Below are 26,785 nucleotides of genomic sequence, written 5' to 3'. Positions count from 1 at the left end.
GGTGGAGGGTGGGTGAGGAGGACAGAGCCAGGCTCTTCGCTGTGGCACCCGGTGAAGGGCCACGACCCAGTGGCAGATATCAGCACTCCCCAGCCTCCAGCATTACCGAGCTGGCCTAGCCCATTATTCCATCGTAACTTTGCTGTTCAGAGCAAGGCCAGCTCCAACGTCCTGGAATTTACAGCCACGGCCTCCACCTTCCTAACCTACCCCTGACTCCAGCAGCAGCAGTCTGACAAGCTGGAAGGAAAACATCTCTAAGTATTTGCAATAGTTATGGTACTTCAGAAAGAAAAAACACTACCCTATTTTCCTTAAGATTAGAAAGGTGAGAAATGACCCTGTCTTCAGAGATGCCGAAGGACAGTACTGATTACTTGCCTTGGTTAATGACTTTTGACTGAGGCTTGTGGAAGGCAGGAGGTAGTATTGCCAATGCACACTTGGCAAGCCTCTCAAAACAGAATAATACACTAGTTCTGCACACATCTCTGACAAAAGGAGGGTGGCTGTAGATAAAGGAAAAGGACACATTAATCTCCTACTGGATACCCAGATGAAGTATCAAACTCTTTTGTCTTGTGTTGCAGCCACTATAGCATATGAGCCTCCAAGGTTCAGTTCCTTCATCAGATGGAACACCGCTGCTTCTCCCCCCAACCGTTTTTAACCTTTTTTTTCCAAATTGCAGTTAAATAGCACTGGCTGTACATATCAGCACCTATCTGTGCCTCCCTACCTTAAGGATGAGATACCCAGCCACATGAGAATATACACCAGAGAATGTGTGAGTATTGATAACTGGGCAGAAGAATCAATTTAATTTCAGAATTCAGTTATATAAAACCAGACATACAGTTTAATTAACTAGTACTTTCTGTAAAATACCTTCTTTACTGCAGCAAAATAAATAGGGAGTTCACATGCAAAGAAGTAGTTTACAATGTAAGTTCCAATTCCTAGTAACGAGCTGTAGCCTTCATTTTCAGTAATACTGAACTAGTAGTGGGCTGTTGAAAAAACAAATAATTTCTGATACTGTGCCTGTCACCAAAGCACAGCAGCCTGTATTCCAGTTCACTTTAAGACAGTATCTCAGTGTGTCCAGAACTGACACAGTATCTCCCCGGCTTGGTGAGCAGCACCTCACAGCGCTCTGTGCGTGACAGCTTGCCCGGTCTGAATTTTTAAAGAAAGATACTCTGCAGTTATTACTAGGGCAACTGAGCGACCTTACTTTTCAGCAAGACAAAACTATTTCTCTTTCACCTACAGACAGGTCATCTGCCTAATGAAATACTGACAAGGTCTTAAAGCAGTCTAGTTACTCAAACATTAGAACGCAAGTTCCTGTGAGAGCTGCTCCCAGCGTTGCTACCACCCAAGGAGCAAACCACTCCTGCTTGCTTTTAGATGGGGTATGGAAATCCATTTTACCTGCCTTTAAGGAGGCTTTGTTTCCTGAAAACACTCCCACTTTAGTGGTTTGATAACAAGATGGCATATGAATAAGAGATACTTTAGTACAAATGCACCAGCAAGTCGTTCTTAAGTACTTAATCACTACAATGACCTTTCTACAAAGAAAAAAGACATTGTAACCTACATTTGCACTTGAATGGCTAAGAACTGTGTCTCCTGAAACACAAGAGAATGCAGAAGCCGTCACAATTATATTCACATTAATCATTAACAGCATAACTAAACCCAGTGACGAGATCTTTAGGAACTCATTAACAAGGCCATAATGTACACACTTTTATTTAAACATGGTAATTTACACAATAGCTAAAAGTTTGCTTCCTCCCCCCCCCCCCCCCCCGGAAAACCTGTGTACCTGGATATCAGAATTAGCACCTAGTGTTTATAAAGAAAATAAAGACTTTACAGTATTGTTTACTACAAGCACTGGTCAGATCCTAAGCAATTTGGCCGCAGTGACACATGATACATTAAATAATGTAATAAATAAATGTGATCATCCAATTAGTTCATTGCTTCACCTCAGCAGTGGAGTTTTGGGTAACTGGTTACCTCTGAAACACTAGGAACCCATAGTTCATAAGGCTAAATACATTTGACAAAACGGGACGAAATCACAGTTGTGGTCTGAAATTATTGCAGTGCAAATTTAAAACACCAGTGTTTTTAAAGCAGTGGAACATAATAAAGAGGTAGGTACTTTTCCTCCTTGATGGTAAGAATTTAACATTGCTTAGAAGTAGTTCAAGCTAAGTAGCTTTATGTTAGATATCTCAGGTACACAAACAAGTCATGGCAGACTGGATTAACTGAAAGATATTTAAAATTATATACAAAATGTTTCACTGGTATAGAAAAGTTATATTGCAAGAGGTTACTTTTTGCAGACTGAGCTATTATTTTTAACTTGAAGTATACCGATCTGAACTTTTAGTGACATAAAGCTGTATTAACAGACCTTGATGTTCAATGCTTTAGCAAGGTAAGTCCCTTTGCTAAAGGGGGGGGGGTCAAATAAAGACCAGAAGACTGACGTTTTGTGAAAATAAAGTGCACTCTTCTGCTCCGAGCAATGACTCGTGCTTCTTCTAAAAAGCAGCCTAATTATATGAACTTACTTATCTACCAGGATTGTCAAAAAAGCAATCAGGACCTAGCCCACTGATGGAAATTACTAGGCAATGCCAGAAAAGAAAGCCACTTTTGGTGCAATTCTTGCACTATGTCCTCCCCTCCCCCTTTTTGTTCCACATTATGCAATTTTTAACACAAATATTTCTTCCTATTTCTGAAGCCTGGCTCAACATTCTTTTCAGAAGTAGTAATATCAGCACTCACATGCACCACTGAAGGCTACCAGGTATACTGACAAAGCAGAGAGAACGTTTACATGAAGAAGTGTCATATTTTAAATAGTACTTTTTTTTTTTACAGAGCAGATTATGAGATGAATGTCAAGTTTTAAAATCATTACAACAATATCCTCTCTGACTGCCATTCATCAGTTATACCATCTAGCTTACTGAAACATTAACAGTGTACTTGCCTTTATACTGCAATGTGATTTAACTGAAAGGTGCCAAAATGAACACTTTTATATCATTTTCACTCATACACAAAATGTCATGCACAGTTGAGACATTAGATTTTAAATCTATTTACAATTTTACATATTTTACAATATATATTTCATCTTTACAGCTACAGAATAAATTCAGACTAACATTGGTACCTTTCGAGTTTCTGCTGGAACTTGAATTCTTTAAGTTAAACCAATTATTAAAAACAAGTAAGTGCATGCCTAGAAGGAAGCTTTCAGGAAAGATGTCAATGGACTAGTGTTGCTTAAAAATTACACCGGTTTGTGTAGAAAAATTTAAATTCAGTTCAAAAACCCACAAAAGCCTAATAGAAATCTACTTGACTAAAATAAATACAATTCATTACACTTAACAAAAAAAAAAAAGTACCTTTAAAAATGTACTGATTTAAGCTTATCTCATTTTTAGCCTTAAATTTACTTCCCTTCCCAAGTAGCAGATAGTAGTAGGTGAGGATAATGATGCTTTTCAAAGTTAACACTGATAATTATCCTGCATAAACCTGAGGCTGCAGTGGTGGGGGCAGCTTGTCATTCTCCACGTTTTCAGAGTCAATAGCTGCTAAGGCTTGATTTTTTGGTTTTATGTCTAATGGATATTTCTCAACAATATCTTGGACTTCCTTTGTAATTCCATCAGTCCAATCTATTAGGTCTTCCTCAAGCTTCTTGGCTTCATTGACAATTCTTTCCTGTCTCTCATTCAACTGAGATAGGAGGTCTAAGTTTTTATACATTTGCTTAACACCCAGGCACACATCAGGTGAAAAACTGTCAGATTCTTGCTTCTTCGGGGATGTCTGACCAGTCATAAAACGATCAAAATCTTCTTGGCTTAGATTTAAAGACTGAGCATCCAGTTTTTCAATGAAGGCCACAGCACAGCACTACAAACAAAACAGAGAGCAAGTATCACTGCAAGCTGCAGATTGGAATGTATGTGTTCTATTCTTTATCCTGCTGTTAGACCAGTAATCGATTAGTTAATGCCTCAACAGATGGCTCCTGAAGAGCTTTTCCAGAAGCTAACTATATCAGATAGTTCATATGCCTCTTTCCCCAAAGTTTGAAGACAAAAAACTGGAGAACATATACAGGAAGACAAGCACTTCAGCTGAATAGTACTGACTCACTAGATAATTACAAACCTCAGGGTCACTGCATTTTGAAGGTGAGAGAACAGAAAGAACACGATAACTAAACAAAAGCACTTTATTAATATTTAATAATCTGATCATCAGAGATCTGCTATGCTCTCTATTCGTTTTCTGAAGGAAGGAATGTCAAATGCCCATCTTACCTTGTGGATGCTCTCCTTCTATTAAAAGGAATTTTTAACATTCCAAGTATTTCATTCAACTACATATTTTACCTTGAGAATTGCTCTACGATGAAATGCAGAGAAGCCAAGTTCTTAATCATAATTTCTTCTAACATAAACAAGCACACCAATAAATGCCTCCTGCAGAAGCTTTAAAAAGCCTGTTTACCTCCACACATTAATGGCCTAGTTCTGCAGTCTCTTCAAGAAACTCTCATGGGCTTAAATGGGGAACTTTGTATCCGTAGCACCTGCACAGCCCAAACTCAGGATTTTAGGAACAGAAAGTACTTCTCTCCTTACAGAATAAAAATGTACCCAAGTCTTAGCATCAGACTGGTCAAATAAAGGGCTTGATGTTATAAAGAATGCATAGCACTGTCTGGTTTGGAAGGCAGAGAAGGAAGAGAGAGGAGATAAAGCAGAAGAGGTTGCTGTACTCTAAATAACCTCAACCAGTATTTGAACATTAGTTTTAATTTTCCTTCTATGTTATACTGTCTGCCTTTCCTAGAAATTCCTACATCCAAGTAAAAGACAATGCTGTTGTCTAAAACATCAACACTGTTCCTGCACTTACCAGATTGGTAAAATAGTAGCCATCTTCTCCTGTCATTAACCTGCTTGGATTACAGAAGCGTGTTATATACTGGATGTTAGACTGCAGACGGGGTGGGTTTCCCTTCAAAACAATGTATATAAGTGTTGGAAGAAAGTCATCAGCAGAAGCTGGTTCATTTTTTGTGATTTTAATAGCATTAAATATATGCTTGCTGCACTTGGTGATGCATGCTAATTTATCACGAGGGACACGCTTTGAATCCATTTCGATAATATCTGTAAGATAAAAAAGTTCTCAAAATCATTAAAACCATATTAATCAGACACCTGAATGAGTAGGACACTTACTAGACAATACTAATATTGCATCATTTTTATTTGTTGTGCTTGCTGTTCCATAAAAGTATCTGTTTATTCAACCTTTTCTTGGTTCCATATAAGTATTTCAGATAGATCAGGTAAGCCTAAACACTTCTGTGATAGAAAAATTATTCTTGCTTCACAGACAATACACTAGTCCAATACCACAAAGACTACTGCAAATCTAAAAGCCTGGACGCCCCTCTGATGACAGCAGAAAATAATCTCTATGAGCAAGAGATACGAAATTTAAAGCTGTAAATGTAAACTTCATCATTCACAAACCTGTAATTGCTTTTACAACCATATCAGAGACTTCTGGAATTTCTTCATTGACAGGAACACACAGCATTTGTGGCGTTACCCAGTGCAAAGCCCTGTGACAAGAAAAAAAAAATGTTAAACTGTTCTGTGCCAGTAACATTCAGGTGTTTGAAACCAGCTGCTTCTTGAACTCAAGGCACAAGGAGTGCTTTGTGTAAACGAGGCACTAGTCCACTCATAAGCTAGTTTATTCCACTGAAGTAATTTATTTCTAGAGAAAATATTGTCTTTTTTTGCTATAATTTAACAAAAGGAAACCAGTTAGTTTTCCTAGTGCAGTAGCTTTCATTATTCATTCTATTCATTCCTTCTAATTCTTAAATAAGGTGTTTTTAACCCTTTCTGGTTAAAAAGTTTGCCATTTTTGTGTGCACAGCAGATTTTTAACGTGCTTGATTCAGAGCTCATTTACAGGACTGTGAATTATTCAACTATTTTTCTTTTAAAGACTTACCTGATTCTCTTTTGGACAGCAAGATCTTTCTTCTCATCATCAGTTGTTTCAGGGCAAAAGACATATTTATACTGTCGAGTCATAATGTACTTTTCAATCTGATCCATTGCTTTCTCAACTTTTTCAGGGGGCACTGAAAGGTACAAATCCCACCCCCAATACAGTAAATAGAGTATTCCATGGTTCTTTTGAAGATTTAATACAGTTTGGTCCTCTTATTACCAGATCAGTACTACTGACTTGAGCCAACCTCAGTTAATAAAGAATGGATATACTTGGAGTATTTTCACACTCTACAGCAGAAGTAAAAATATAGTGGTGAGAACACCATAGTGACATGCCAAAGTAAGTACATGCATAGGTTCACAATGAAGCACATTCATTTAGCACATTCAACACACAAATTAGGTTCAGCTGCTTGCAGCTTACAAGAATATTTCTCGAAAATAGTCTTTGAGAATAAATCCAGTGAGGTCTTCCAAGTCCTCTGTTCCTGTTTATGTCTAAAAAAATCCCTGGGTATGTTTAAGCTGTGCCACTTACACACCAGGCACATAAAAGCAGCCTGCAAGAGAAACGCTCCCCTCTCACTGGCTTCTTGTGCGTTACAGCGTAACGTAAGGCTCACAGCCTATTAATTGGGTGGAGGCTACACAGTCAACTTCAGTTTTAAACAAGTAGTATTGAATTTAAAACAAGAAATGAAAACAATAGAACCACATTTCATTGAGAGTTTAAGAAAAACCTGTAAAAACAAATAATTTAGACTGCAAAAGTTTATAGAACTGGTGCTGCTGGGAATAGTTCTAACTATGGGACTAGAATTTGTTAACAGCATTTCTGAAAGCTGGTTGGGAATGCTTCATTTTTACTTGAAAATACAAGAGGCTTTATCCTCAAATCATTACTTTTTCAGCAGTAAGATACGAGGAAGAGGAACATGATACCTTTCCAACGTGTCTGTAATTTCTCTGCTACATTTTGATAGAAATCCTGGGCACATTCAGATTGCTCCTCAATACTTAAGTCCTGTAACAGAAAACTGATTAAGTGTGCATGTGTGGAAGAAATGGCAGCAATGCCTCTGATGTTTTGTATTTGTTTAAGGAAAGCGTCCAGCTGCATAACAGTCTAAGAATGCAAATGTATCGTCAGAGGTGTTTATGTTGGCTAAATTATATTTAAAAATATGAGAAACCAAGACATACTGGTCCTTTAACATGTGAAAGACTCACATTTATGTGCTGAACAGATGTGTATTAGCAACCGAATTGGACAGGTGCAATGCCATTTTCCCCAGACACATCCCCGAGTAATAGTGACAAAATAACATAGACTATTAAGCAGAAGGTTTGCTCCCAATTTTGTCTCTAACTTTTAAAAGATGATATACAGTATATCAAAAAACAAGAACATAAATCATCATTTGAAAGACTATCTATACAGTAAGCAATTCTAATGATAAAGTTACTATGAAATATGTTCACAATGTTATTTGTGAAACCACATTGTCTTCTGGACATTAACTAACTGAGCTACTGAAGAACATAACAGAGGTTTGAAGGGTTAAAATTAACTTCACTGATCAAGTCACTTTTCACCATTAAATGGCAGCATAAAACCATACATTTTAAAAAAATTAAGAGTTTAGTTTCTGAATTCTCTAAGGCCAAAAACAGACAAACCCTGAAGACAAAGTCTCAGTTCTGATTGCAGTACTGCATGTTAGACCTGGTTTACGTGTAATAGCAAACTGTATGCTTTGAGAAAGACTTCCTTCTGACTAGCACAATTATCAAAGAACTAGGAAATGAGAGCAGCTTCAGTGTTTATAAACAATAACAACACTATTTTCACAAACTCTATGCTCAGAATGAATCGGTTGTAAAAGAAAAAAAATCTCAAGACATTTTCAAAGTTGAGGGCAGGTAAGATTCCATCAGAACTCCCTTTAATTTCCAGTCCAATCTGAGGATATAATTTGAGTAACTAAATACTAAATAGAAAAAGGGAAAAAAAAAATATTAAAAAAAGGTGTGCTGAATACTGACTCATTTCAACCATAGGTGGCACTACAGACACATTAATATTTCAAGAATGTTAAATTATTTTTTTTATGGAGAATGAAGATGTAAGCCTTTTTCCATATTAAAAAAAGCACAGTCAAGTTCTCCTTCCAGAAAGAAAAGGAGACATGTGGGTTAATACTGTATTATCTATATAACTTTTTAGACTTAAGATATCTAAAAGCTCATTATGTAAAATACTGTAATTTCCACAAGTCATATTTACCTAGAAAACTGTTTGTTCAACAGACTAATTTATGTGGGATTTATTTGTAACTAACTAATTTGGGATGCAAAGGAAAGTTCTCTCAAGATACCAGAGATACTGGGGTTGGAGGGTTTCTTTGGTCACAAGCCATACCAAGAAGCAAGGCATGCAGAATTTAAGGCTGCCACTAGATCTTCATTTGACTAAGCGTATCAGCTGAAGACTCCTGTATACAATATGTAAAACCCAAATGGCTGGAAAAAGTGCAGCATCTTCTCCACCTCTCCCTCATATCCCCATTTTATTTCTGTAGAAGGCATGCAAAACTTACCCTTTTATGATTCATTGTGTCCAAAAATAGTTTACATTGCTTATAGATGTCTTGTCCAGGCTTATGATATGTCTTGAGAAATTCTATGAATTCCTTGGATACTCGATCTGTCTCAATGCTAGCCTGCCTGTTTATAGAAGGGCTGGGAGCCTTGGCTTCTTGGATCTCTGCTGGGAAAATTTGGGCACATCAGATTAGCTTTTTTACACTGATGGATGAACTCAGTGTTTAATGCATCTTAAAATTTCAGGTTGTTCTTTTCAACTGTGCAGATGAATGAGCATTTATTTCTCAAGCTTTATGAGTGAAATGCTGGATATTATTAAACAAAAGTCTAGGAAACTGAGTATTCCACTGAAGTGAAACATTTATAGCCACATACCCATTTACACTAGTGGCCTTTTCATATTAGCAAGTTACTGTAACATGGGTTCACTTTTGGGTTTCCTACATATTCTTTCCTAGGTAAGGTATCTCCACGTAAGACTGAGGCTTCCAGATGGGATTCTGCAATGGAGTGGTCCCCTTTTCCATTCTTCCTTACCTTCACTTTCCTGCTCCTTTGCTTGCACCAACACAAGCATTCAGTCAACTGGCTCATGAACTAGCTCAGGGAGCTGTAGTTCGGGGCAGTCCTAGTCAAAAATCGGCGTTTCTTATGGGGTTATTTTTCAACTTGATCAACTCCCCAAGCTGGCTTCCCACCAGGTCACAGGAGCAGCAGTAGCAGCAGCACAAGACAAGGACTGGAAGCATGAAGTTGGTGCAAATGCCCTTCTTTGGCCAGGCAGCAGATGCCACAGAATCGCACCCGCAGTGTAAATGAGAACCTGGCCGTTTGTGTTTCAGCAAGAGCCCAAGCACCACGCCTGTTCAAGGAGGAATTTGCTTGGCACTCAAGAAGGATGTAGGAACACAGACGGCACACAGCACTGAATGCAGGTTTACATAGCTGCAACCACAGGGTTTTCCACATAAACACATCTGATTTTCCAAGGTTGTAAGTTAATTGTAGTGATCCAATACCTCCACTACCCAAGTTTAGTTCACCCACCTTTCAACTTGCCAGCCAACACTGTTCAAAATGAAGGATTGAATAGAGATGATGTAAATGAACATGATGAAAAGCAAGCAGCAAAGAGACAGAAAACATGAAAACATTCATGGTCAACATGATACAAACATATCTTTCAATCAGAAAATACTAACATGCACAACAAAAAATCCTTGTTTCAACAAGCATACATGCAGAACTCCAAAATAAAGAAAATAAATGGGATCAGTATATTTAAGTTGGTATGTTTTAGACTTGAGGTAGCTTATCAGGGGGTTTTTTGGTTTCTTATTTGCTTTTAAAGAGATAGAGCACTATAGTGAATTCAAAGCTGTATGATCCAGTGACTAACACCACTGATCATCTGACCCAAGCACAAGACTACACTTCAGCATAACCTTCTCAGGATAATAATTTGGTCTGATACCATTAGGATATTTATGGTATTTAAGCGATAAGAATGGAAAAGGTTTTGCAAATATTTAAATTCCAGCTGCAGCAATTAAGATAGAAAGTGCAAATCAATCTCCTTTAGTTAAACAAGAACACTTTTTCCAGAGGGGATTTCTTCCAATCTTCTTTATACCTAAGATTCAAAGTAGAATGCCTGTACAGTATTCAAGCTGAACAGCAACCATCACTATATGTTGATCTACATTTGTCACAGTTCATATTACATGATCACTAAGTAGAGAGCATAGCTTTGCAATAATAAACAAAGAAAGCAGGTCCACTTTTGAAAGGGTAAAATTAAAAGATATTTTTCCACAGTTAATTACTGACTTCATTTCAAAGAACAGCCAAAGATTTATTTACTTATTTCAACACTGAGCTCACTGTATGAGAAAAATCATGAACCTTATTCCACTATTTGACCTTAAGGAAAATGAATATGATTTTTTTAGTCACAGATTCAAAATAGGTAATTTTTTTAGTTATTAGAGAGATGTAGACAATTGAGTCAGATTACTGTTAATGTAGGCATTAAAAAAAATCTGAATGTTAGAATGAACCATCTTTTTAATGAGTCACACCAAGAACTACATGTAGTCACTCAGAAATGTTGCACCTTCATTAATCTCTGTGTTGAAATCCTGATTTAAGGAAAATGAACCTGTACAATATGCACTGATTACTAAGGTCTGCAGGAACAAATGTACTTTCAGCAACAAAATATTCACAGTTTTGTCATGTACTCTAGAAGAATTTAGTCTAACTAAAAAGAAGCTGATTACAGGGAAGAAATTCCATTTGAACAAGTTAAAGAGAACCTAGTAGAGGAGATATGCCAAAATTAAAAGAATATGGGAAGAATTAAGAAAGGATCACCTTTACAAAGAATAAACACTATTAATGTTAAAATCTTTCTCAAGGCATTCTACAAAAAATGCTAGTTGTCACAGCAGAACATTAGCACTCCAGTGATTCACTATGGTTGTGCCATGGTCATGGATCTGAGTCCAAGTAAAGAATATAAAAATAGTGTTGTCATTAGCTCTACTGCACACACCCATTTGTCATCTTCATATAATTTGCAAAATAAAGCATGGTACATCTTCAAATTTCTTCAGTCAGCAGAACAATCAGAATTGCAAACAAATAACATAGGACAAGATCCTAAAGCTGTTTGCATCAAGGGTTTTGGTGTCCTTTTGGTTTAAATGAAACCAGTATATCTTCTCTTGATATGAAATTGTCTTCTTGATAAATATAACAAACATCTGGAGATGTTTTGGGAATGCAAAAGTTCTTGGAGTGTGAACTATTAAACTGAAGTAGTTTCAACTTCTAATCAGATTTATAATGGCAACCTGGAATTATTTTTTTATAAAAATATGAAGCAGCACAAGATCTAGCTACTTCTTACAAAATTCTTAGTTTTTTGAAACTGCATAATCCTTCAAATGTCAGACTAAGGTAGAGCTCAAAGAAGCTTCAGCTTTATTCCTATAGTCTCCCTACCAAAAAGCAAAGAATTGGTTTAGAAATTCAAGTTCACTTCAAGATGCTAGACTTGCTTTTTTTGCCATCTTCATATTCAACAGCACAAGTTATAACTGGCACAACCCTAGTTTGTATTTTGCAAAGCCCAGCTAAGAAATAAGCTTACTAAAATCAAGCAGACAGCTTGCTCAAGCTGTACTGCATTACCTTCAGTAGGGGAAGCCAGTTCCCAGGAGGGAGTAAAAATCTCCTTCAAATCCCTGAGAATGTTATCAGCATTTCGCTCCCTCCCAAGCTGTCCTTGCTTAACGATTTTCTCTTGAGCCACTGAAATAAATGCAAAAGCAAGCAAGACACCGAGAGCAGGAGCATGTCAGGAGAAACGGTGAATGGGATATAAAAAGAAAATATGGAAAGTGAGAAGAATGCACATAAAAAAAGTTCTTAATACATAGCTGAATGCTTCATATAGCCAGCTGCTGCCCATGCACCAAGACAAATTCTAAGATGAAATCCAGACACAGAACTTCTTATTAAGGCAATACATTGTCTATAAGGCTAAGATACACTAATGTTGCTTTTTCTTCTGGAATGCCTCCTCCACAGTCTAGCATTTTCTGGTGTTTGCCCATGTAAGCTATTGCTATGCAAAGACATCCCTGCCATTAATCATTCTTACTTGTAACACATGCTGTAGAATAAACATTCAGCCAACCACAAACTTGATATTCACAACCCACATACACATAAACACTACAAGTTTCCTTTCACATTTATTTTCATTTAAAGGCACCCTGTTTACACATGCTGGTTTTTCTGTTGAAGTGATCCATTATGACAGCATCATCTGATATTCTGTATCAGCATTTCTATCACACTTAGACGTACCAGTTTGTTAGCAGTGACTGACAGCCAGTACCTTTTCTCCTGCTTTCTTCAGGAAGAGTTCCCCTTCAAGTCCTAAACCACAGTATCACACTGTGGTTGACTCATGAATCTAGCAAGAGCGTTTGTCATACAAACAAGATACTTCCACTCAGCAGCGCAGTGGTAGACCACCACCAGGAATACATTTATACTACACTTTAGTGGAAGAGCTCCTGTATAACTAACACAGATTGTTTGGCATCACCCAAAAGCTCATGTTTTTCTCTGTTTTCAGTAAGGTTTCACATATAGCAATCATTCTCCAGAAGCATCATTATTCCAAATTTACAATTCAAGTCACAGAGCACTACTCTGCCTTTTAGTACAATACATCTATCACAATTACTTTTCAACTTAACATGTTGTACAGAACCATTAAAAGCAAAGGAGAAAGTTACCCTTCTTAGCTCCTGTTCTGGAAGAAGCAGTGAAGAACTTCTTCACAGTAGTGACCTTTCGTGTTTTCTCATTGGTTTTCTTTTCTTCAAATTTTGAAAAGGTCAGTGACTGTGCCCCTTGGGTACTCTGACTACTGGCATATGCTTCTTCCTCCTCACGCTGAAGTCTGGAATTATAAAAATGTAGGTCTAATTTAAGTGCTTAAAACGAGCACATATAAACTAAATTCCTGTGCAATAAATTAATCATGTATTTGACATGCTAATTGTCCTCTATGCCCATCTTCATTTCTTGCTTCCTACCACATCTTCCTTCACTACATTAAATCCACTCTTTCCATGTTGCAACGGTGAAAGTGAGGGAAAGCCTAAGAGGGCCAGGGAGGATTAAATAGTAAGGTCAAAAGGAAGGAGACAGGAGCATAATCATGGTCACTGTCCCCTCAGGTCACAGCCCTGAATTCTACAAAGGTAGAGGTGAAGGGAAAGACTGTGGGAGGACTTCCAATAATCAATTCAGTTGCATCACGTTGTGAGTTTCACAACCTATTACCACAGGCAATCCTTTACCATCTTACTAAAGATAAAAACTGGCTCGCAGCTGAGCAAGTGAAATACCCTGTCACAATCTCAGAAATATTCTGGGAAACAGATCATTGCTGTCATAATTCGTTTTCAAATCTTGGTAATGCACACGCCTGCTTGAATGAATGAGGCGAACCACTTCACTGCAACACTGATGGGTGCTTTGCAAAGACCAAGCCCATCTTTTCATCTATATGTAAAAAGTAGGGGAGGGCAAACATGCTAATCCTTCAACTGTTACTTTTCTTGCTATGCAGAAAGATTAAAATAGGTTAAATTATATTGCCCTTCAAGATGCTAAAAGGTTGAGCAATTTTCTTTAAACATCCATCCAGCTCAGGATGGACCACAAATGGTCTTGCATTTCTAATGTCTTGAGGCAGGAATGGTGTCTTATCTGTGCTGACAAGCCTGTCTGTTCACTACAACAATCACAGCTTATCTGTTTCTTTAGCATCTCCCTACTGAACAGTTATTAAAGAATTCCTTAAATGCCCCACTTTATTGTACATAGATGTTGTAAGACTGACAGCATAACTACCTGCTCTAATAACACTTAAGTTTTTATAAATTGTTTAAGCCAAATTTATGGCAGAGGAAAAAAATGGCATGTCCTCTGTACTGTACTCAATAGCTTACCTGGCACCTTCTGATGAGGATAGAAAAAGTTTCAAGCACTTCTTTCTACCTTTCTTTGCAGTTAGTACATTTAATATCTTGCTGTTTAATATCTTCATAAGTGATCTGGACGATGGGATCAAGTGTACCCTGATGAAGTTTGCTGACGATACCAAACTGAGTGGGGAAGCGGACACTTTGGAAGGGAGAGCCACGCTGCAGGAAGAGGCTGGAAGAGTGGGCTAACAAGAACCTCATGAAGTTCACCAAGGACAAGTGTAAGGTCTTACACCTGAGAAAACAATCCAGGAGTGCAGCACACCTGGGATCTACATGGCTGGGGAGCAGCTCTGTGGAAAGGGGCCTGGGGGGCAACAAGCTCAATAGGAGTGAACAGTGAGCTGCAGTGGCAAAGAAAGCCAACAGGATACTGGGCTGCATCAACAAGGGCATCACCAGCAGAGATACAGAAGTCATTATCGCACTCTACTCAGCTCTTGTCTGCCCACACCTGGAATACTGTGTTTGGTTTTGGTCCCCGCTATATAAAAAAAGATGTGGACAGGCTGGAGAGGGTCCAGAGAAGGGCCACAAAGATGATCAAGGGACTGGAAAACCTGCCATATGAGGAGAGGCTGAGCAAAATGGGTCTGTTCAGCCTTGAGAAGAGAAGGGTCAGGGGAGACCTTATCATCATGTGGCAGTATTTAAAGGGTGGCTACAAAGAAGATGGAGACTCCCTTTTTACGAGTCACATGGAAAAGATGAGGGGTAACACGTACAAGTTACTCCTGGGGAGATTCTGATTGGACACAAGACAAAAGTTTTTCACAATGACAATAATCAGCCACTGGAATAATCTCCCCAGGGAAGCAGTGGATTCCCCGACACTCGATACTATGATTCCACTGGACAAGGTGCTGGGCCATCTTGTCAAGATTGTACTTTTGCCAAGAAGGGTTGGATCAGCTGATCCTTGAGGTACCTTCCCACCTGGTATTCTATGATTCTCTGATTAATCTGTTACAGTGCCAGACAGTAAAGAGAACTTTAAAAACAAACTACTTCAAGGCCTAAGGTATAAGGGTCTAGGGTAGTTAGATACCAGAAAACTTAGGGCTTCCAAAATATAACCATCAATTTGGGCCCAACTCAAGTTCAGAGAGCTTCCACAGATGTCACCTTCTTCAGGCAGGCTGACGTGAACAGTGCACTTAATGCCTTTTTTTTTTTTCTTCTTCTTCTTTCCCCCCCCTCCCCTCCAGTGACCTTGGTTAATGTATCACTGGGTAACTCAAGTTCACTGAAGGGTTCTAAACTCAAGTGTAGACATGTCTTTTGGGCATTTGTACTTTTTCCTATAGTTCTGGCATATATCACTAATACATCAAGGTAAGCGTATGTAGAGAATCTGTGTCAATACGAACAAACATCTTGGCCAGCTCAAGTCAACTGTCAATGCACTCTTAATACATAGTTAGATGCTCCTCCATCTTGAGGATAACCCTGAAACAGTTAATTCTGAGTGGATGTCATGTAACTCACACCTGGAAGTGACACAAAGGACAGCTGCAGTACAAAAGAAGATGCTTTGCAGTTCCTCAGGCAGTGGATAATGCTTTTGCTTTCTACCCAAACCCGACAAAAAGCAGTTGCAGCTGCTCTTATTTTCTCACTCAAGCATAGATTTTTACCAATTTTCAGGGTCAAGCATTTATCACACAAGGAAAACTAGACTATTTTGCAGAAAATATGTGCTTTAAAAAATTACCTAAATTATCAAATCTAGAGCTTTGATGCTTTCGGGCTTAACGTTGCAGTTTAAAAGAATGACCACAGACAAGACTAAAACCAAATTTTTAATGAGTAGCTGAAATGTAAAACCATTGTGCTGGCTATATTAAAGACAATAACTGCAGTCTCCAGAGGCAGAGGTATTTTAATCAAAATTGTCACTTTCACCCTTTCAACTGCTAGTTAGAATTACAGATTTCAGTATGCAAATTAGGTCAAAGTATTTGTTGAGAGGTTGGGGGGTGTTTACATTTGTTACTTCAGACTTTCTTTTGAAGCCTCTTAAATTAGAATGTCATAAATATTCATCTTTGCATCAAAAGGAAGATTTTAATTCCTGCTGAAAAGGTCAAATTTGAGAACTTATGATGAAACTGAGCTAGAGCAAATAGGACTAGAAAATAGGGGACAGGAATAGTATTTAGTGAAGCCACCCTACTGTAAAAGATGAAGGAATAAAGAGGGCTCTTTACCGCTCTGCCAGCTCCCAATCCTCTTGAATCTGTTTCTGCCTGGCCTTATGGTACTCTTCTCTCCAGCACTTGGAGCAAAATCCCTGCCAAGCAGGATTGCCATAGTAACCACATCCCTTCTTGCACAGTAGCTCTGACTGATCAACATGAATTCCTCTGCGTTCAGATTTCAGGTTCATTTTCTTCCTGTTTAAAGAGAAAAGGGTTAAAGACAGAAACATGATAACAACCTGCTAGAAATAACTCCTTCTGAAGGCTTGCCTTTTAGAAAGAAGTCACCTGTTTTAATTATTTAATAGTTCCATAGCAACAAAATAAAGGCCACAGAAGGGCACAGTTATATAACCATACAGCCCCGAAAGCCAACTGCAGCATTAGCATGTGTTTGCATAGCTTTGACCTGCAAACAGTACTAGACAGCTGGCCTGGAAAGCCAGCCAGTGGTACCAGTCACACAGCTACGTACACACGTGGAAAAAGGAACGAGTCTCTGATCTCACCAGCACATTGTTCTAGCAGGCACAGAGCAACAGAAGAAAAAAGAAATATAGAAAAGTTATAATCACCAGTGAAGGAAGCAAAGTGAGTAAGAGATAAAATGTAAATACGTGCGTATTCAGGCTGAGACTGTGTCTGCAAAGAATGACACTGGTGAGACTTTAGGTAACATATCTTTGGCCTCCAAGAATGCCTTCACAGCACAGTGAAGTATCACAGCTAACCCAGCAGGGTACATTAACATGGATGAGGTGTATCTCCATTTGCTTAAGTACTCGAGTTACTTCAGAGTTAAGTTGGGCATCTGTATACAGCTCAGCTCTCTAGACTTTATATATAGTGACTGCAACAAAAAGATTTATTCTCATGCCTACACCGCCACTGTGCAAAGCCTGTCTTCCAACAATCCAGCCCTCCCCTTTCTTTTCTCACTTGACAGAAACCATCCCACATGCCAGCTTGCTCCCAAGGGCATTTCAACTACTTCGTTCTAATTCTAAATGTTGCATTCATTTTAGGAGACAAGCAGCACTGGATCACCTGCATTAGCAAGTTTAAGGTCTGCATATTAAAATATTGACATTTGGATTGCAATATCGACATACACAGACACCAGAAATACCACAGCAAGGCACTGGAAAGCAGATCATGGTCACCAAATCCAGCCCCTTTTTATTCCTACGATCCTCTGCAGAGTGCTTCGCGTAAGCTGAGCAAGCATCTTAGCAATTTGGTTCCCTGCTCTCACATTCATAACCAAAGGTGCCCCCTAGGACTTCCTTCCTCTAACAGGAAAACCAGAAGATTTTTAAACCAACGCTGCCTCACAGTCTGAAGACCCTGCCCTTCCCTCCAGCACTTACTTAAGATCACACAAGGAAAACAGAACACACATAGAAACACAATGTATGAAAAGCAATTTTCATAAATTGAAGAATGTCAGTAACTGTCAGAGTAATCTTATTTTTCCCTAGATTCATAATGACCCTTAAATTCATATGTTTGAGGAATCTGGATCTCTGGTGGTTCATGTGTCTGCCCAAGCAACAGTTACTCACCCCTGGAAGCTCTTGCACTCAACAGTCTCAGAAAAAGCCTCAAACTCTTCTCTGGGTCATTTGGGTCATCATAGATGTGATATGCACAACTGTCATGATCAAAGATAGTTTTCTACTATAGGAAGTAACAGCTATTTTCTTCCAAGCTGAATTATATAAGATCAACTACTTTAAAAGCCTGGTGATTTCCCATTAATCTAAACCAGCTATTTTAAGTAAAGTAATGGGAAACACATATGATTTTCTCTGAGGGGGGAACAAATTAAATATTCCATCTTACTTATGTGAGTATTAAGGCTCCTTCCACTAACATCTTTTCTATCTTTCAAAGAAGTAATGAGTTTCTAAATATAATCTAAAAATAGTTTCACTGTAGAGACCTGTATGTTAAGGAATTGGTTTCTTAATGGCATCATTTATAAAGACACATTTTCTCATTTATATAGACAGAGAGCAGCTGAATACTCTTTTCTTTCCCACAGAAATGTCTGACAGACATTAATATGCTTCTGCAAAGCAAAATGAAAAAAACAACTAGATTTTTAAATATTTAAGAGAGCTTTACTTCATTCCCATACGGGCAAATTAAGAGAGGACAATAAGTACATTGCCTTCACAAAAATCTTTTGGTTTCTGTACTATGTTCATTTTCTGATTCCTCAAGTAAGGTCTTTATGTCGACTATAATGGTACACAGATCTGCTGACTAACAATCTATCTCGCAGATCAGAAATTAAACATCAAATGTTTGTCAACTGCACAGCATAGGATGGAAATTGCACGTTGGCAGTATTTGGAAACATGGCCCATTCTCAGAGCATCGTATGTGCCCTTTATCACCAATTCTGAAAAGAACGGGGAAGTGAAAGCTTGAAACTCTTCAGTTGCTCCTGATCCAGTTTAAAGACCACTTCCTAAAAACAGAAACTGCAGCAGCATTTTGATTAGAGACTTCTATTGCAGGTGCCTGTACTAGAAAAACCATCATGCATAAAATTTTCAATAATATTGCCATTAACAGTAAAGCTGATCAGTTTGAATGTTTTCATTGTAAACTACAGGGAGCTACAAAGACACAACAGATAAAAACATTTTCATAACAAAATCTTCAGAGAAATTTTACACTGATCTCTATCACCCAAGGAAATACCATCCCTGATCTATCACCCACTACAATGGAGTAAGTTACAGCAGTTTTGCAATTGCAGTCTGTAGGCCAATTTCATGAATTCAGGTGTCTGTTGTTCTTATTCAAAAGCACCGTACTTCAGACACTCAGACTTTTTGAAAACTAAAGGAGTAGAATGAAATACATGACTTTGCTTCTATTTCCACCACCATCTTGCTGTCTGAAAGCTTTAACAGCACACTCTGTTTCTGTGCCAATTGTGCACTTTCACTATCTCCATACGGATGCACAAAAATGAGCTTTCTGTACCCACAGAGCTTTAACCACATACTAGTGCCACAATTACCTTTGGCATCCTGCTAGCCCTTTGTGTGCAATAGAACTAAAAATAACGTTCTGTTTAGTGTCAAAATTCAGCAGCTTTCCCTGAAGTAAGCAAAGCAGGTCTCTGTAGAAAGATTTTTATTTTTTTTGCACTCTTTCAGGAGAGGTTTGCAAACAGCTGCAAAGCCAAGCCACTAGAAAGCAAGTTGTTCTTTGTTTCCTCCCCTTCAAGTATTTTTGATTGCAGTTACATCAGTTTCAGATCCAGGGACAAAAGAGGTCACCTTGAATCAATATGAAGAAATCACACGCTGCACTTAAAGCAGAGGCTTTCTGCTTCCTTTAAACACATACAGCCATTACAAAAAAGTTACACAGCCAATTTTTGCAGGTCAGCATTTACATTTTAATGAACAGAACAATGCAACAAGTTTTAATAAACTGAATATGAAAAATCCATCCCAAGTCAATTTTCTGCAACTAAATCACTGTGTACTTTTTGATCTTCCATTCCTAAAAATGTTTTGTTGGAACTTTTGAGTGTCCAAATTGCTTTTGTTTTTCTATATTTCCTTCTTTCCCTTCCACTACAGTTAAAGGTGTATCATTCTTTATTCAAAGATCAACTCCTCAGTGTATTTGAACAGTCACACCATTTATTTTGCATGGTCAGACCTCTTATTTCCATTCACGCCCTGAATGCATGACCTGTTCAAAGCTCACTTCCGAGTCACATAATCCAAAACAAAGAACAAATTTGATGTTTTCCTGGAGTCAGAGAGGTGGGCAACTCTGAACAGCTTTCATACTGCCTGACCACTGAGAAGTCAGGAAAACAACAGTATGGAAGGTAACAGACTTTCACATTTAAAAAAAAAAAAAAAAAAAAAAATTCGAATCAGGAAGGATAATAAAGTAACAGAAGATCATAAATAAAATTAACTAGTACCATTTGGAGAGGTGCACTGCACCAAACACCCTTTTTATATCTCCTGTACTCCAATTAAAACACTTCTCAACAACTTCAAGAAGCACCACGTCCCCCTCACAGGAGCAAACACCTGTAATATGAAGTATACTCATACATTGCTTGGCTCAATAACTGCTTCAAATAGTTCTGCTGTGAATATTGTCAGGGAAAGCAGAAATGACACTTCCTTACACATTTCCTCACAAATACCATGATACAGAATCTTCTTTTAAGCATTTCTGTACCAGTTCTAGACCTCAAAGGTTAGTATCTATGTTAGACACAACCCTTAGAAAAGTTTAGAAAAAGAACAGGCTCTTAGACTTAGTTATTGTTTTATAAAAATCTCTTTCCCCTTGTCACTTATTTGCAAGTAAAAGCTTCTTCCCTCCCATTTTCCTCTGAAATGGAAAACACCCAGCCCCTTTCTATGGCCACGATCTTTGAACTCCACCTAACACACCCTGTATGTGGTTCCTTAGAGGATCACTGCTAACATGTACTGTTACATCAGGGCTGCAAGAGTGGATTTATTCTGAACAATTACAACATGGAAAGCTGTCCCATTGCTGGCAGCCAGTGTATCTGTACCACAGCTACCAGAGCACTAGACTGTATGGACACCAAAGAGCTCCTTGTCTCACTGCCACACACGTTCCCAGGCCAGTCCCCACCCGGCCTGACAGCATCCTAACTCCGAGCCACAGCATCAGCTGCCCATGGATACGTCTTTCCGCGCTGTTCTAGGTGTTGAGCTTTATTTTTCCAAACTGTAGCGATATCAAGAGCAGATGAAAACTTGTGCACCATTGGTAGATGAGGCATACAATACATATGTTAGATATATTTGAAGGGTTGCACATCAAAGGTCTCTAGTGACAGATCAGATCTCCTTCTGTACCTTTTTCATAAGAATCTTACAAAATTTAGTTTTGTTACAATGTCTAGCATGTCAAAAAAACCCCACTGTGATTTAATTCAAAATTAGCTTTTTACTCGCTTTCACGCAATTTATTCTGAAGCTCTCAATACATCTTCCTATCAACGTATTTTTCTTGTTGTACCTTGACTCATTTAAAATTTTTCTTTTTATTCAGTAGTATTTTGAGCATCCGTTTTACTTTTTTAAAAGTGCAATACCAACTCAGAGGTTTCTCATCCCTTGCTCACACCCCTAGATTTTTCCCGTCATTTGTCATCCAAGAAGAATACCCAATAAACCATAGCTCTTACTTCAGAAAATTGAAATTCACATAAATTTTTTTTTAGAAAGAATAAACCAGCTGTCTGCCCAACAGCTCCTCTGTGACTCTGTCAAAGCTGCAACTGAAAACATATGTGCATACAGTACAGGGTTTCTGTTACCACAGTCGTGGAAGCAGACATCTCAGCCAAAACCAGAAAAAGCAACTTTTCTGCAAAATACTGCTGGCCAACAGCCACATCACTTTCCCCGAGTCACATACTTCAATCCGTCTTTGAAGATTTACTAAAGAAAACACAGAAAGGGTTAAGGCACAGGAAACATGCATTTTGGTACAAGTATTATCAAAGAAAAAGAACCAACGCATTAAGGTCAGCCAAGGTCAGCCAGGGGAGCGTTGGGAGAGAGTGGAGGAAAGAGGAAAGGGGTTTTTTTAAGAAATGTTTTCCATGGACCTGAAGTGCAACAGTATTCATTGAATGCAGATGCTTAATAAAACCTACATTCTAGTTTTCAAGAATTTTCAGTTTCAGGTCTCAGGAGACCAAGTTTCTCATGGGAAGCAATAAGGATACATCTAAATCTGTAAAGGGATTCCATCAAAGCATTTAGTCTTCAGACAGCATTTGCAGACTGCAATCTACAATCTTAATTCCCAACACACTGCTGGAAAACAGCTACAGACACCAGAACACAACCTACGACAGTCACGAAAGCTCAGGCAGCTAGACCTTGCTTACATCCCACCTCAGATGCCTACATTCTGGTATGGGTCTAGCCCCGAGTACATCAGGCTGGATGTCCAACCTCTGGCATCCAGACTGCTCATGTAAATGATGTTGGTGAAGTTCACCAACATGAGTGCAGAACTAACCAGGTTGCACTGACACAGAATTAGGCAACCAGATACTATGTTACTACTTTTTTTCTCTGATGATCTTCCATTACATTCCCATGGGAGTAAAGATAAAACCTTCATCATCAGTGCTATTTCACAATTAAAAATGATGGGATATGAAGAGAGCTCAAAATTTTGCCAACACCTGATGATCACATGTGGTATCTTGATATGCAGGCCAGTTACATAAAGCAGAAAACTAGCTCTAGGTTTCCAAAAGGCACTCCCTCCTCCAGTTACTAGGACACAAATCTTTGGGCCATTTTTGTCAGTATCCCATAATGGGGACTGAAGTAGCAGCAATTATTGCTCCAGGACATCATACCTCTCCTATCAGACTCAAAGCTCTCAACAACAGCAAAAGACTATATTCTAATTTTCACACAGGCCAGATTACGAAATAGCTGGAAAAAAAATCATACTAAACTTATTAAAGCAGGTATCATAGTCACAACAAAGAGCAAATGCATTCTTCCTTTTATGTGATATGAAAAAAGCTCTCCTTTCATCAAAACCAGATCTGTCACTAAGGGCTGATTTAATGCTCACATGAAAGAAACTACACTTACATAAGTTGTTCTTTTCAGCGATAAGCCTAAGATAATTTTCATAACATGCTGGGGTTTCCAAAGACTGCAGACACAGCTTTGGCTTCAGGAAAAGCACTGTGTGTGAAATAAGGTTGAGAAGTAGTATAGATTTATCAATTATTCAGACACCACCAGCTTGTTTTTCTTGTTCCTTTCTAACACGTACCTACCTTACTTCCCAGGGACTGAGTAGGCAGATACCTTTATTGTCAGTGCAGATTGCATCACTGCCACAACGACAAGATATTGACTTTTTCATAAACTATTTATTAGTTCTGGATTGTTCAGGATGGAAGAGCTGGTTGAAACAGCTCACATATCAAAGCTGAGTAGAAAGGGGTCTCAATCAATCTGTAGATGTCTTTAGTAAAAGGTAATTGCAAGCCAATTTATAATTATTACAAGCTGTGAAAACCAGTTTCTAAATAAATCTGCATGCTAACTCTGGAAATGAAAGCAGTGGCTTTGTAAGACTGTTCTGTAGACAAGTTTCGATCTTGGTACCAAAGTTCATTAAACACATCTAAAAACAGGAAAAGACTTCACATAACAGACAAAACAAGCAGATTGACACAACGGTATGAAACTGCCTTTGACTTCTGGGAATCCTATTTCAGCCTTCTACACTTCTGACCAAGAACAACAACAACAAAAAAAAAAGTCTCCTGACATCTGAATGCATACAACTTCAGTTACTGAAAATAAATTTACAAGGTAGATTATAAAGTGCTTCAAAACTGAGGGAGTGGACAGATAGGATCAGGTGAAAGTCTCTAACAACTATGAATTTTGCCTATGGAAAAACATCCTTAAAACAACATGTATGTATTGCAAAGAGCAACCACTGACCCAAATGCCACAAAATTCTTAAGAGCCATGTAAGTGTTGAAACAATCATGATTCATTTGTAACCCTAAACACTCAGGCATGTAATTAGCAGGAAGGTAATTAAACATGAGTTAATTTCCTCTAAAGGAAAGGGTGGAGCAACATGATCTAAGAGACTCACGAAGAGAAAATATGAAAGCCATTAGACAACTTACGAATTAGGAAAGAATCATGGTAGCTACCTTTGCAGAATAGTCCGTATGAGTCTTCACAGTTTTAACGTGCATTTTTCTTGCAACTAAGAAATTTCAGCTATAGAAGTTGTTTCCTAGTATAAACAGTACAGGTAGCTCACTGATGATCTTGAGAAAAGAAACAGTCGTTAAGTGTGATGACAGACACGCAGTGTGATCAGCCACCTGAAAATAACCGCACTGTTTGGTACTGTAATTTGGCAGGGGAAATTGCAGCCACTACTTAAAACCTCTGAAACCTCATGGCCATAAGGCTTCATCACTCTACCCACAGAGCTCACAATTTATTTCAACTTGAAAATGCATCTTCCCCCTCCAACAGGGGGACAGACCTTATGCTACAGTTGTTTGTCCGCATAACTACCGCCTGTAGCACTGACCACTCAGCTACAAGCAGCACACTTGCATGAATTAACAGACTGTCTCACCATCTACATGTGACTCATAATTGCACTTTTAAATGAAATCACAAGAAACATCTAAAAAGTGCTTTGTCCTGTTTGAATGGGAATTGAAGTAACAATATGAAGAGGATTAGCTAAAACTTCTAAAATCTCCTCAGAAACAGCAGCAGTCGGCTCCTACACGCTCTGTTTTTTGCCAAGCTGTCAACCACACTCACCTGGATACACATTAAAACTGAATTTGCTACAGCCTCAGAGAAAAACTTCAAAACATCTTATGCACTTTGTACCCGACTTGCCACTGACAGCATTTTAAAAGGTCTTCACAAGCATGAATTTTAGGTCACAAGTAGTCCATCATCAGTAATGAAAAAACCCCAAAACCACCATAATTGGGAATTATATAGCAAACATCAGGAGGGGAAGGAGGGAGCTGAGAAGGACTGTTCTAGACTGCAAAACAAACTTAAATACCAGAATCATGGACTATCTTCAAGCTTATAATCATAGTTTGTTGCATAAAGCGATCTTATGAATAATTGGCTTTCTATCCTATTCTTCCCTTCTACTATGTGTTGGTTTGGGTTTTTTTGTCAGCCAAGCATTCCATTGCATTACAATTCTTTTCCTAATCCTCTCCCCTGCAAAACACTCACATAACCACGTCGAGAAGGCCAACACATCCAATTCCTGAGTAAAGTACTGTTCCTGGAAAACACTACATCCTTCTATGCTGATAGGTCATTAGTCTCAAAAGAGTCTCAGGTAACTGGAAAACCAAGAGCTGCTCAGTACACATGCCAGAGTACTGGCATGAGGAACTGCCAATACAAAGCGCTGCTTCCAAAATAGTTGTGGGACTATGAGACCAAACAAGGAAAGTATGGCAAGTTGTGTCAATAATGGGTTTAAATCATAACCTCCATAATGCCACCCTTTCTCCAAAACTGTGCAGTGCCACTAATTCCCAGCACTGGTCCAGATTAGGGCCCCACTCACAACCGAAAACCTCATTTGAATTTTGCCTGTAACAACCCCCTCAATTAATCCAGCACCCCAGCCACCACACAAGCCTGTCCCCCTGCCAAAGATCAGAGCAGCCCAGCAGGATTTAAACCAGTGTCGAACCACTCCCTCGGAGAGTTTTTTTTGTTACTTGGAGTGCATCATTCATCTTTCAGTACCTCACACCCTCTCTGAAAATACAGCCACTCCCTACTTCAGAGGAACGACCTGAACGCTACCCAAGGTGCTTATACAGCCACAAACACCCACAAAAGCATCCAAAATGCACTGCTCAGCATCTCAAATACACTCCAAACTTCACTTGGCTCGAGTTTGAAGGACTTTGATCCCCAGTCTTACACTAAGAAGCCGTGCAGCAGTAACACTTACAAGCAAAGAGTCAAAAACCCCTCAAACCACAAGGAACTTAGCAGGAAAACTGGCTGAGGGGGCAGATTTGCAAAGTTACGTGACACCTTCACCCTGATCAACTATTGATACATACGCCTGGAATTAAATAATAATAACAAAAATATGTATTATAAAACCAACTTCGTTTTAAGAACTGCACATGGCAGAAACTGCTTCACTAAGTTTCTCTGTATCCCGGTGTGCTTAGCCCGTTACAGTTCACCTCCTGGAGCCCGGTGAACCCTTCGCACAGCCGCAACCCCGAGGCGAGGGGCCGGCTGTGACCCCCCTCCCCCCCCTCAGCGGGGCCCGCCCCGGCGCGGGTATCACCGAGACTCAGATCGAATTATAACGACCGGCGGCGGAGCCGACGGGGCGCGGGGGGGACGCTGGCAGCCACCCAACTGCCACCAACTGTCACCGCGCAGCTGCCAGGCGCGGGGGCTCCCTCAGCGGGGGAAGCCCTTCCCGCAGCCGGGCCCAGAGCGCAGGCACCGGGCAGCCCCCGAGAGTGCCGCCGACAGGGGCCCGCCAGGCCCGCGGCCCCTCAGCCAGAAGCGAAGCGGGTCAGAGCTGCGCCTCACCGGTTGCCCCGGGCGGCGGCGGGCGGGGGGGGGGGAACCCGCCGCTCCGCTCCGCGCTGCTCCGCGCTGCGCTGCGCTCCTCCCGCGGCGGCGCTCCCCTCACGGCGGCCCAGCGCTGCCTCCCCTCC

At 39.3% G+C, this 26,785-nt stretch overlaps 1 protein-coding gene across 7 annotated transcripts; it reads right to left on the bottom strand.

Moving 5' to 3' along the window:
- Positions 1–792: 792 nt before the first annotated feature.
- RABGEF1 (RAB guanine nucleotide exchange factor 1) lies at positions 793–26,785 on the bottom strand. Of its 7 annotated transcripts, none has more exons than XM_074845482.1 (11): positions 26,658–26,785; positions 16,501–16,686; positions 13,031–13,197; positions 11,913–12,032; positions 9,762–9,782; positions 8,708–8,877; positions 7,050–7,131; positions 6,103–6,235; positions 5,610–5,701; positions 4,984–5,240; positions 793–3,969 (listed from the first exon to the last, which is right to left on the bottom strand). In XM_074845482.1, exons 2-11 carry the CDS (start codon positions 16,677–16,679, stop codon positions 3,571–3,573), a joined length of 1,620 nt encoding a protein of 539 aa, XP_074701583.1. In that variant the 5' UTR covers positions 16,680–16,686; positions 26,658–26,785; the 3' UTR covers positions 793–3,570. The 7 variants fall into 7 exon arrangements, with proteins under 7 accessions (XP_074701583.1, XP_074701584.1, XP_074701585.1 ...); XM_074845483.1 differs by having other exon boundaries at positions 8,708–8,874; XM_074845484.1 differs by lacking the exon at positions 9,762–9,782.

The sequence above is a fragment of the Strix aluco genome, chromosome 19 (assembly GCF_031877795.1).
Source record: "Strix aluco isolate bStrAlu1 chromosome 19, bStrAlu1.hap1, whole genome shotgun sequence".
Classification (NCBI taxonomy): Eukaryota; Metazoa; Chordata; class Aves; order Strigiformes; family Strigidae; genus Strix; species Strix aluco.
This window is presented reverse-complemented; position numbering and strand designations above follow the sequence as displayed.